We start from the raw sequence: 12690 nt of genomic DNA on the forward strand, positions 1-12690 counted from the left end.
GCATGGTGAGTGTTATAGCTGCATTGGAAAGAGAAGCCACCGAACGAAATGATATCATAGCTGATATCAGAACATACAATTTCGTAGCTTCACTAATGATGCTTTCAGATGTGTTACCGCATTTATCTAACTTGTCTAGATCATGGCAAAGTCAAGATGTTGACTTAACTGAAATAGAGCCAGTCTTAGAAGCCAGAAAACTATCCATCATGGAATTGAAAGACACTCCTGGCAGATTTTCAAAATCTTCATCAGCTTTCAGGTGAATGGTCAGACCTTCACATTGATTATTCAGATTCTAATGTTATTACGTTTAATACTACAATATATGACAAATACTATTGTTATTATTGTTATTGTTATTGCACAGTTATTAAACACCTAGAAGCAAAATTTCAAGATATGCCAATCATTTCTTGCTTTTCAAGACCTTTTCAATGCAGAAAGTCATGATCAACATGAGGTTTCTGAGATTCTTTTTGATCATTATTATAGAAATGGAAGTTCTGCAGTTTTAAACTATGAAAGTACTAAACTAGAATGGCATTTGCATCAAAAATGATTAATGGACATTTATACAAAAATCTAAATCTAAGACAAATACTGCTGAAATTAGCAACAACATCTGAGCTCAAAGAGTCTTTTTTAAATTTGGCAAAACTAGCTGCTGTTGAACTGGCCATACTTGTGAGCAGCTGAATGTGAAAGGGGTTTCTCTGCATTTAAAAAGGATAAAAACCTGTATGTGGAATCACATCATTCAGAACACTCTAAATAATCTGATGCTGATTTCACTGGAGGGACCAGATCCAACAGATTTTAATTACGAAAATGCTGCTCACAACTGGGCTTCTGAAAAGAATTAATGTGTACAATTTTAAGCTGTGAGCATTACAAGGTTTTTCATTACTTAATGAGAAAATAAGAAAGCTTCTAGTCTTGTTTGTTATAATTACTATATAAAATATTATCCTCGTTTGAAGTAATTTCCAATAAAATTACTATTTTAATTTGTTATGAAAAAGGGTCTTTCTTAACTCATTCAAAATATTTGTATGCCCAGCTAATGTTCATTCCACCTGGCTGGTAAAAAAAAATTTCTGGGGAGTAATTGCTGAACAGTAGTAATAATATGCACAGTAAGAACAAAAAGAACTGGGTTTATTGGTTGATAGGATTAAAAAAAAGGTGCATACTAAATTAAAGCTGTATTCATATTTAATTTAGTATGCATACCATGTATTCACCTTGGAATACTTGTGGCTTCTTTAGGGTAAAAATATAAATTTAGGGTTGAAAAATACTAGATACGTTATCTACCAATAATTGTCTGGACACTTTTTAGTAATTTACAATTGATACCAGGAGGCGAAGCCTAATATCAGGTATGTCCACCTCCGGCTTTGATCATCTTCTGCACCCTTTGAGGGAGGCTTTCCACAATTTGTGACAGACATCAGGTGGAATTTGTCTTCATTCCTTCATCAAAGCAGCACTGAGTTCAGCGACAGATCAAGAATGTGCTGCTCTGGACCTCAATTGCCACTCCAATCCATCCCACAGGTATTTGATGGGGTTGAGGTCAGGATTCTGTGCATGCCAGCATAGTTGCTTAACACCCATCTTTTCATACCATTCCATAACAGCTGCAACTTTTGTAGCATGGGGCATTGTCGTCTTGATGGTAACACAGGTCCATTCCATAAAAACTCCACAGTGTAGACAGCATCTGATTGTCCAGATTATCAAGGTACTGAGCTGCCTTCATGGAACGACTGACAATGATCAGTGGTCCCACTCCAAACCAACTGAATGCACCCCCACACCATTACTCCTCCACCACCAAACTTTACTGTGGGTATAACACACTGTGGTAACAAGCATTCACCAGGCTGCTTCCACACCCACACCCTGCCATCAGACTAGAAACAGGTGAACCTTGATTCATCACTCCAGAGTACAGCTTTCCACTGGTCAGTTTTCAATTCACATGCTCTTTGCATCAAGCTAGACGAGCTGCTTTTTGTTGTTGGAATGTTCGACTTGTATGCTGCTGGAAACTCAGTAAATGGAGTTCTTTTTGTATTTGTATTAGCACTCACCATGGTGTTACTGGTGCTTTGGTACTCATCACAGATGGTCTGTGCCGATTGTACCCAGTTTTTGCATTACACCCATTATGTCACGCAAAAACAGGGATAGGAGGATTTTAACATTTTCCTATCCCTGTCAGTCATTTTTGGTGGCCACCCTAGATGTTTTCCTGCATTAGTGATGCCAGAGACATTTCAATTGTTTAAGCAAGCATATGGGGAGGATTATATGAGCCAAACGCAGTGCCATGAGTGGTTCAAGCGTTTTAAAAAGGACAGAACATCAGTCGGTGAGGATCTCAGGCCTGGACAATCTTCTACATCAACAGACAACAACTACATTGAGAGAGTTCATACTATGATTCATGAAAATTGTCCTTTAACTGTCTGAGAAGTTGTTGATGAAGTGAGCATTAGCATAGGATCTTGCCATCGAATTTTGACTGAAAAACTTCAGAAGCGTCGCATCAGTGCAAAATTCATATTGCATTTGTTAACTGACGATCAGAAAGAGAACCATGTTGAAATCAGCCAGTAACTGCTTGCCAATGCAAATGGTAATGAAAACTTTCTTAAGAACATTATAACAGGAGATAAGATGGATTTATGGTTATGATGCTGAAACCAAGATGCATTCGTCACAGTGGGTGGGGAAAGGGTCTCCTCTACTAAAAAAAAAAAAGCATGGATGAGTTGGTCAAAGATCAAGGTGATGTTGGTTGTGTTTTTTGATTGGAAAGGCACTGTCCATTATTAATTTGTATCATGTTGTCAGATGGTAAACAAAGAGTTATATCAAGAAGTTTTAGCGCATTTGAGGGATGCTGTGCGCAGGATGAAGCCTAAATTGCAGGAAAACGAGACTTGTTTTACCATGACAATGTGATGGCTCACGCATTGCTCCTCATCCACAGTTATATGGAAAAACATCAGTCATTCGTTGTGTCCCCATCCACCTTATTCTCTGGACTTAGCCCCAGTAGACCTGTTTCCCAAACTTAAAACCACTTTGAAAGGACATAGTTTCCAAACCATAGAGGAAATTCAGGAAAATGCGATAAGAGAACTGCACGGCATCACAGAAAGTGCATTCCAGGAAGCATTTCAACAATGGAAGAAATGTTGAATGGTGTATCACCAGTAGAGGGGACTTCTTTGAAGGGGGACAGTGCTTAAAATGTTGTAAAATAAGCAATAGAATGAGCAATGCTGAACATTATAGCAAAAGTTCAGCATTTTTTTTGAACATGCCTTGTATGTATGTAATGTGTGTGTGTGTAGAACTTTATTGTATTTTCACTTAACTGAGTGTTCAGTCTCTTTTGTAACATATAATTATGGTTCTTCTGTTTGTATTTTTATGCAAATATCTCTGTTAATATTGAACTGAAAAGGTTTATATATTATGTTCATTTATATTATGTATAGCTATTATACATAAGGGGACAGTTATATCCAGTATTTTATCAGGTAGATCTAATAAGAGGATTTGATTAGGTGCTAACGTTGGGCTGATAAAATGGATAGTTCATTGTTAAATGTAGTCGTCCATTTTGGCTAGAGAAGAATGAGAGGTCTATTATATTTGAAAAACTTTGCTCCATGATATGGAAGAGTTCAGGATTCTTGGTTTTGGGGGATAGTGAGCTGAAGTTCAGGGCAATGCAAATCTAATCATCTGGATGATAAAGAAATATTAGAGATCTTGGAGGCAAGTAGCTATCACTGTTTCAAGACACTGGAAAGTTTTGAGTATAAGAACACATAGAATGTGAATTCCTTCTATATGTATACAGGGAGTGTGAGTGATTAGCAGAGCTTGGCAGATAGGAAGATCAAAGGTGATATGACTGAGACAAGTTGTAGTCACTAGACAGGAATAATATTGTTTTAGATAATATCTGATGGAAGACTGTGAGCTGCAGGGCATAATGTTGCATTTTTATATTAACGTAGCTTGTGATTTATTGCTTATATCCGTGCTCTACAAGAGCATGGATATACAAGTATTCTCTGTTCTTATGTGGCACTCACTTGGTGAACCTTCTCTGGACCCTATCCAAGATATCCTCATCCCCTTGAAAGCCAGGAAGCCAAATCTTTGTAACCTCTTTGTAACAGAACTGTAACCTCTTTCCTTCTGCATGTCAAAGTTCTCTTCATCATGGCCATAATCCATTGTGATGTTCTTACAATTTTAGCAATGTGAGAACTAAATTTCAAGTCTCTATCTACCATCACTCCCAGACCTCTCATCTCTTCAAAATTTCTCATTAATTGTAAATTGTATGGTCTGCATTCCAACCTTGCCTTCCCAACTTGAAGACCACATTCTTTGGAACATCAAACTAATGGCACCACTCACTTTCCCACTCAGTCTTAAAAGATTCTCCTGTGAGGCTGCAACATCTGCTCTGCTCCTCATAGTTCCCAACTTTTCATCATTTGCATATAGCTGCATATCTCTACTTAAGCCTGTTCCAATATCATTAAAATAAAAGTCAAACAATAATGATACCAAAACACCCCTTGCAGCACTCCACTAATGATCCTCTTCTTTTTGGATACCACTCACCCATACACAACCTGCTGATACCTATCTGATAGCCAATCATCCTTCCAGCTCTCTAGTCTTTTATTTAATCCCATTCATTTCAATTTAGTTACCAGCTTGTCATGTGGCAGTCTATCAAAAGCTTTTGAAAAATCCAGATGCACTGTATATGTTAATCTCCCTTAGGCAGTGAATTTGTCACCTTGTGTAGTAGTACATAAGCAGATTGTGAAAACATGACTACCCCTTGACAAACCCATCCTAGGAAATACTGCTATTATCAGTCTAATTCGGAATGCTAGTGCTCACCAACCTCTCTAACAATCTCCGAACATGCAGATTAGCTTACAATTTGTGGCCTCAGTCTTATTCCCCCCCCCAACTCTGAAGGTGAACCATGCCAGGGGTGCAGTTAATTTCCTGGAGCATTCCTTCAAGACACACAGTGATATATTGTCAAGTCCTTCTGCTTATTAAAATCAAGTTTACTTAATACTTCATGTACCTCTTATTCCCTCATTGTTTGTCCCTCCTCCATCATATCCTCTGCACTTCGGCTTCACATGATGTTGTATTCATGAGGATGATATACCCTATCTTGATAAATTGCTCATGGAATACTTCACTATACCCTCTGTCAGTTACCAATCAACCATTGACTTCAACTAACATTATCCTCCCATAGTCATTCTCTCTTCTAATTACCACATATAAAAAAAATTCCACAGCATTTTTCTTGTCTTAATTGGCTAATTTCTGTTTATACTGTTCTTTTGTCTTTACCAATTGAGTTTCCATCCTGGCCTGTTCTTTCAGCTCTTCATGACTGATTATCACCAACATTCATTTTGTGTTGTCTCCACAGTGCCTTCTTCCAGATTTCATGCTTAATCCTTTCATTCATCCATTTTATTTCTACCTTATTTAGCTTTTTTTTACCTTGGAAATACACATGCACATCGCTGCTGTTAAATAGCTGTTGATCAATCTCCAAGCAATATCTGTCTTCCTACCACTAAACTGTTCTTTCCATGCTATAACTCCCAATTGTCGTTTCAGCATTTCATGATTGCTGGTTCTGTAGTTCCACACAGATCACTTCTTTGAAGTTCTCCAGTGGCTGATTCAACCCAGGTGATCACCTCATGGTCACTCTCACCAACTGGAGGAAAATTATACACTCCATTCATATTCTCTGATGATGCAATCGGATCTAACACCCTCAATTCTCATGTGTCCTCCATTACATATTGTCTAAGATGGTTAACCCATAACCCTTTCAGGACCAGAAGGACTTATGAAGTAATACAAAGTTTTTAGGTATTAAAATGACTTTATTAAGTATCTATTTAACATAAAACATCATCATTATGTAGGAAAAAATCATGGGTTTTATAGAATTTCATGGGACACGTGTACCAATGGACATAAAGGGTTGCAAATAAATTAAAATTTTATGTGGGGACACATATGTCCTATGGTCCTGGAAGGGTTGTGGAATTCATTCTCCTTATTTGCCATAATTAAAATCGCCCATAATGACCACCCTTGAGGCTCACTTAGCCCATTGCCTATTCATTTCTTGTCTCCACCCTCCATGTTCCATGGCCCATATAGCAACACTCAACTAAATATCTCATCCTATCAACTTCCACCTCACATCCTACTTTTTCAAAATCATTGCCACTGTATTCTCGTTTCTCAGTCTTGTATGAACTTAATTCTTTGCTATCAAGCACTATCCTCACTTCCTATCTTCATGAAGAAAATCTCATTCCATTTCTATTCCCATCAGGATATTCTAATCCAACTTATTCTAACCATTTTCAGGCAAATGAACTCTCATTGCAATGGTTTCATCTTCCTTATGTCTAATACTTCTGATATAAGCATAGCAATTTATTTCTTGGTCTACAGCCAGTCCTACCCATGCCACCTCTCATCTGTGACTTTTCCATACCTTCTCCTGTCTGCTCACCTTTACTTGTAATTTCTTTCTTTTTAGACTCAACTACTCCCAGTGTATCTCATTCCTATGCTGGTTATCCCTTCATTCCTATGCTGGTTATCAATACATTCATTACTGTTTAAAAGTTGGTTGATTGGTAGAGCCTCTGCTACTAATGGCTTAAGCAAGTTTGAGCGCGGTTAGTAGTTGGAAAAGGTACAATCGTTCAATGCTGTTAGCACACTCTCCCTCGATGAGTCTTTGGACTCCCTGGAGGTGTTACATAATAATAATAATAATAATAATCCACTCTGTGTCTTATGATCCTCACTCCAGTTCTCTTCCCCACCTTTTTCCTGTCCTTCTGCTGAAGCATATGAAGAGGATGCATTTTGAATACTGAGCACTTTAGATATCACTAAGACAGTGTATGACTGGATGGCAGGATTTCACCATATGGAAATGATTTAGGGAACTTGCGACCTTGCTGTTTAACATAAGTCTTAAAACTAGATCAGCCCAAGAAGTGGAAAGGGGGTAAATAAGGATTGTGGTAGAAAGGCGGTGTTAAACTATAAATTAATTTATATTTTTTCTGTAGTTATGATTTTAGTTAGAAATTGTATACAGAATTGAGCTGATGAAGGTAATATTATCTACGAACAGTGTTTTTTTCAGGGGCACTCATTTCACTAGGTTGCTTTTCTAATAAAGTTACAGGTACCATTGATGAGGGCAAGGCATAATGCTGTCATTTTCCTGAATTGACCAGGTGTCATGTGATAAGTTGTTTAATTTCTTAAAATTCCCATAATAACACAGGAAAAGGAAATAATACAATTAAGTAATAGCTAATAATACTATGTTTCCTCAGTTTTTGCTTTGCACTGTCATGTGGCTCTCAGTGTTTTAAATTTGTCCATTGTCCTAGTTCTACCTTGTGTTCTATTAACTAATGCCACTGATGATCTGTAGTTTTCAGATTGAAATATATGTCTTTTTATGAAATTTTACTTATCCTTGTGTTATGTGAATTTTAAGAAACATTATGGCATAAGTATCATTAAAACAAAAAATAAATTAAGTTGCAACACATACATATGGGTTTTAGTATCTGATTTGTGGATTGGAAATTGGCTGTCTGATAGACATCAAAAATTGTGTATAGGGAGCAATATCAGAGAGAAGGAAGGTCACAAATGGGGTTTATAGGCTCGGTATATACTGATATTTTTGCCATTTAACCTTAATGTCTGTGATAGGCATTGGTCAGGGAGATTTTTAGTCATTTACAGGTGATGTGAAACTGAGGGGAATGATTGGTAATATTGCCAATGTTTGGGACTTTTCAAGAGGATTTGAGTAAGATGGAAAGGAATGGGAATGTCGTGCAACCAAATGTAAAATCTTGAAATTTGGGATATACAGATAGGAGATTACATACTGTTGGTGAAGCCATGCTGGAGTAGGCAAGAGCAGGAGATCTTGAAGTGATGGTTGATAGAAATTTGAAGTTTAGGGGACATATTATATAAGTGGCAATACTCAGAAGGATGTTGACCATCAGAGATAAGTGGCATATTTGCTTTATAAAAACTTTAATCATACCACATCTGGATTACTATGCTCAGACCTGCTCCCCAAGATTTGAAATAGGAATGAAATAACCTAGGAAGTACAAAGATGGATAACCAAAATGATATAAGCACTGTGGAATGTTCATTATGGGAGACTAAGGACATTGAACTGTAGAGTTTCATGGATAGAAGGGTGATATGATCAAGATATTTAAGCTGTTAAGAGATAACTACTGGATTGACACAAGGGCAATTTTTCATATGGTTCAAGAAGGAAGGAAAAAGAACAAAGTGCATCTCTAGAGATTGCAAAAAGAAGTAAGAAGGTAGAAGAAGGACCTTGGTTAGAAAATGGAATACATTATCTTAGAGGAGTTAGAGTGTAGACAGTGGAGAAGTACAATTGACTTTGTTGTCTGAAATGAGGCTTCATGAATCTTGTAGGCTCTTGACTGGCAAATTTAATTTGCAAATTAAATTAAATTGGCAAACCTGCAATATAACAAACAAATGGAACTTGTATTCAGTATTTAACATAATCTTGTGGTATTTTTCTCATAAATTTGACAAAGGATATATCTTTGAAGAACTTGGATGTCTGGTATGAAATATTATTTACTGATAGCAGATAATATTTGAAACGAGATTAAGGCATATTATCCAAGCAATGTTCATTATTTCAGAAGGCAGAAGTCTTTGTAATGGCTGGAAAAATATGATTATAAACTGTATTTTTCTGTCTCTTTATCACAATTCTTGTAAGCCTGGAGTTATTTTGTTTTGCAAGAATTTTATTAATATTCTTGCCTATATCAAAATTCAACATTATATGAAATTTCATATACTCTATATACACATACCAACCACTGTATGTACTAATAAATGCCATTTATGCAGTGTATATGCAAAAGACTTGATGTGCATCAGCATGTGTTCTAGGAATCTTTTTAAGAATGCTGCTGGTCAGTAATTGTCAATAGTGTTGATCACAATGGGAAAAGCAAAGGATCTTTTGGAGTTCGATAAAGGGGCTTATTGTGGGTGCCCATCTAGCTGGAGTCACGATTTTGAAAACAGAGCTGACTGGTTTCTCAAAAGGCAATATTCTGGGTGTTTAATTGGTGGGAAAAAACCCACATTGCTTGTCTAAGCAGCATAACTGTAGTTATCCTGCAGATATCCTAAGACATTCTGTCAGTGACGAGATCACCATCATCTGAAAAGGCTGGAATGAACAAACAACTTCCTGTGTGCAGCAGTTGACTGAAGCATTTAATGATACTGACCTATATCTCAACTGAACTATGAGAAGGGAATTGAAGAGGATCAGTATTGACAATCTCATTCCTACAGGTCCAACATGGTATTAAATGAAAGTTTCTAATTCAGTGGCCAATATATACATAATTTTTGTTAGTTGTTTTTATTGACTAAATTATTGAACCCGACTTTTATCTTTTCCTGTTATGCTTCATTCTTTTTGTAGTAATCTTTTTTGTAGTTACTAATTAGCTTCAACTTTCTTCTGTGCATTGGTCCATTTTTTAATTCTTTATTTTGGTTAGTTTTATATTTTTATCTATATTAAATGTTCAGAGGTGTGTTTTTTCTTGTTTTTATATTATTTTATTTTGTATTATCTGAATGGTTTGTGTTGCATTTTGACAGATGCATTCATTTGGTTGTCAGGTTTCAATTTCATATTCATTAATTTCAAATAATCTAAAAGTATTTTTTAAAGAGGAATTACTTTTGTTTTTCTTTCTGATTTTTGTATCCATAAATGCTTAAATTACTTTTTATTTAGCTGTTCGTTGTATATAATCTTGTTTGTAAGATATTCTTGTATGTTATAGTTTTAATTTTCACATTAGTTAGTAAACTGTTTTGTTGATATCATTAACAGAACTTGAGTTATTTTTATTTTATTCATTTTTAGATTTTATCAGATGAAGCCCAGCAGGATATAAAAAATGCTTTCACATTAAAGCAGTTGATTCGACTATTACATGTTAGTGAACCAGTGGAACCAGTTCTCTGCTTACTGGGGAAAAAGTAAGTCTGACATCATTCTGTTTTTTTAATACAAGGAAATAGATTTTTATGAGTGTATTATTTATTTAGTATAGAATTTTAACACTGGTTATGCTATATTTTTAAATGTGAAAAATATATAAAAATGTGTACTGGAACATGCATTTCTTGTGCTATGTGCTTTTACCTTATCCTCATTTGTAAATGGTAAATTATTATAAATTAATTTTTAAGTTTCAGATTTTTGCTTATCATTGTTCTTTTGCCATACCAGATATCCTGCTGATGAAGAGAGTTTTCGAAGGAGTGGACTTCCAGGAGTCTGGAAAGAAGAAATGGCTGGAAAGAGGTTGAAATTGCCTGTTCCAGAGACATGGGAAACATTGACTTCTTCTCAGGGAAACAAAGCTGAAGTTTGGGAAGAACTAATAGGTGCAGTTTTTCATATTGTTACAGTACTTCAGTATTTTAAGCATGAAATTCTTATTAATTTGTTACATTAATATAATAGTTAATATAAATATGAGGGTCATTTCAAAATTCTGCATACTGTCTGTTCTCCTAATGTTAAACCAATTAATTTGACTTTAACTTCTTTCAATTTAATTCCTATCAGCAAAACTTTTCTGTTTGTTTGTTTAATAAATCGCATCAGAAACCTCATCAATGGTATTGAAGTGTTTTTATGAATCAGTGTGTTCATCTTAGGAAACAGATTAGTCCAGAGGTCTTAATCAGTGTTGTACAGGAGTGGGAAGAGGGGGGGGGGATAAAGAAGCGCTTGCTATACATACTTTTTCCCATAAGATCAGAGACTTCATATGAAGGCATGTCTAATCATTGCATGATATCTGACTCGAGTCAGATTTTTCTGCTGTTGTGAAGTCCTACTTTTGAAGAACAAGAACACTAGAAAGAGGAAATAAGCTCACTCTGTTTTCACTCAGTCTGGCTTACAGGAATGACCCTTTTATGTGCCATAGATAGGGAAACCTTGAGAGAAGTATGCTTGGCCAACTCATTTCTGTCCACATGTTACTTAAAAAAAAGGCTATAAATTCTTCTCTTTTCTTAACCTTTTTCTCCTCACACACCTGGTCCTAATGTGCTATATGATTGACATGTAAAGCAATTTCTTTTCTCTAAATGTTGCAATTTAGTGTGTGTGTAGGGAAGGTGAAAGAATTGATAGCTGGAACCAGTAAATGAGAGGTGAGAGTATTGTACAAGGGAGAATGTGAAACATTTATTGCAAGAAGCGAAAAAGAAGAACTAGAGAGTGAAGTTTGCAAGTCTGCTGCCATGCTGTGATTGAGGCAAAGTGAGGAGCGGGACAATGATAGCTAATGAATCAATGTGCAGGTTGTGCAGAAAGAATGATGTCAATTATTAATTATTAATATTTGTTGATTATAGTCTCAGTTTGATGGATGGAAAGATCTGTATGATGCTGACAAACTGCATTTAAATGGATTTGGAATTAGGTGTCTAGAGAGAGCTTTGTTCATTGAGAGCATGGAAGCACAAAGGCTGGAAAACTTAAGAGATTAGAGCAGATGCAAACGAGCTTGTGTGGGCACCCATGAAGCAAAAGAGTGTGTGAATGAAAATAAATGCAGAATCTAGATTTTTGGGAAACAAAATCAAATGGGATGGTCACATTAGGATGTTAAGGTCATTGGAGGCCAAAGAGATGCTACAGTTTCTATATACTAATGCTAGTAGCATCAGGAATAAGAGGGAAGAGATTTTAGCATTGGTTAGTGTTGCACTTAAACCAAAAGTTTCAGGTATTAGTGAAACTTGGTAACCACAAATAATGTAATTACAGGGATAGAATGTAATGGATTTAATATTTTCAGAGAGGATAGAGTAGACAGGATAAGGGGTAGGGGTACTGCTGATGATAGCAGATGAATTGCAACCAACAGCAGCCAAGCAGATGTCAGTTCTTTTGACTCGGTCTACTGTGAAATTGAAGCCAGTAGACAGAACATAAAAATGATTGCTGTTTTAGGCATGGGGGGGGTGCCAGAAATGATGTGGAAGAAATGCATCAGCAGATTATATGAGTGCAAGTTGAATAATTATTATGGGGATAGGGACTTTAACTTCGGAGACAGATTGGAAAGAGGAAAGATTGCAGTTAGGATTAGGAAATGGAATTTATACACTTACTGAGAGATAATTACTTGAACCAGAATGTAATAAAGGGGAATCAGAGGAATTCAACATTAGCATGTTAAATCTTGTTATAGGATCAGAAGGCCTTCCATAACTAAGATGGTTACACTGCTTCCAATGGGGGAAATTAATGATGTGTTCTTGACTTTGGGAGGTAGCGAAACATCTGGAAATTCCAGTTAAGAAAAGGTATATGTGGAACTACAAGGGAGGTGATTATGATACACTAAGGAGGCAGCTTGAAGTAGTACCATGGCATAACCTAATGAAAGAAAGAAAATGTTGTGGAGAGTGTATAAG

General features: G+C 36.1%; 1 protein-coding gene across 1 annotated transcript in view; it reads left to right on the forward strand.

Moving 5' to 3' along the window:
- The window catches only part of LOC150100219 (telomerase protein component 1-like), a 1179105-nt gene that overhangs the window by 173799 nt on the left and 992616 nt on the right, over positions 1 to 12690 (forward strand). The window contains exons 9-10 of the mRNA XM_090402391.1: positions 10112 to 10227; positions 10481 to 10638. Coding sequence (XP_090258517.1) covers positions 10112 to 10227; positions 10481 to 10638 — 274 coding nt within the window. The remainder of the gene's footprint in view (positions 1 to 10111; positions 10228 to 10480; positions 10639 to 12690) is intronic.

The sequence above is a fragment of the Typopeltis vanoorti genome, chromosome 13 (genome assembly GCF_054136105.1).
Source record: "Typopeltis vanoorti isolate ZY-2024b chromosome 13, IOZ_Tvanoo_1.0, whole genome shotgun sequence".
Taxonomy (NCBI): Eukaryota; Metazoa; Arthropoda; class Arachnida; order Uropygi; family Thelyphonidae; genus Typopeltis; species Typopeltis vanoorti.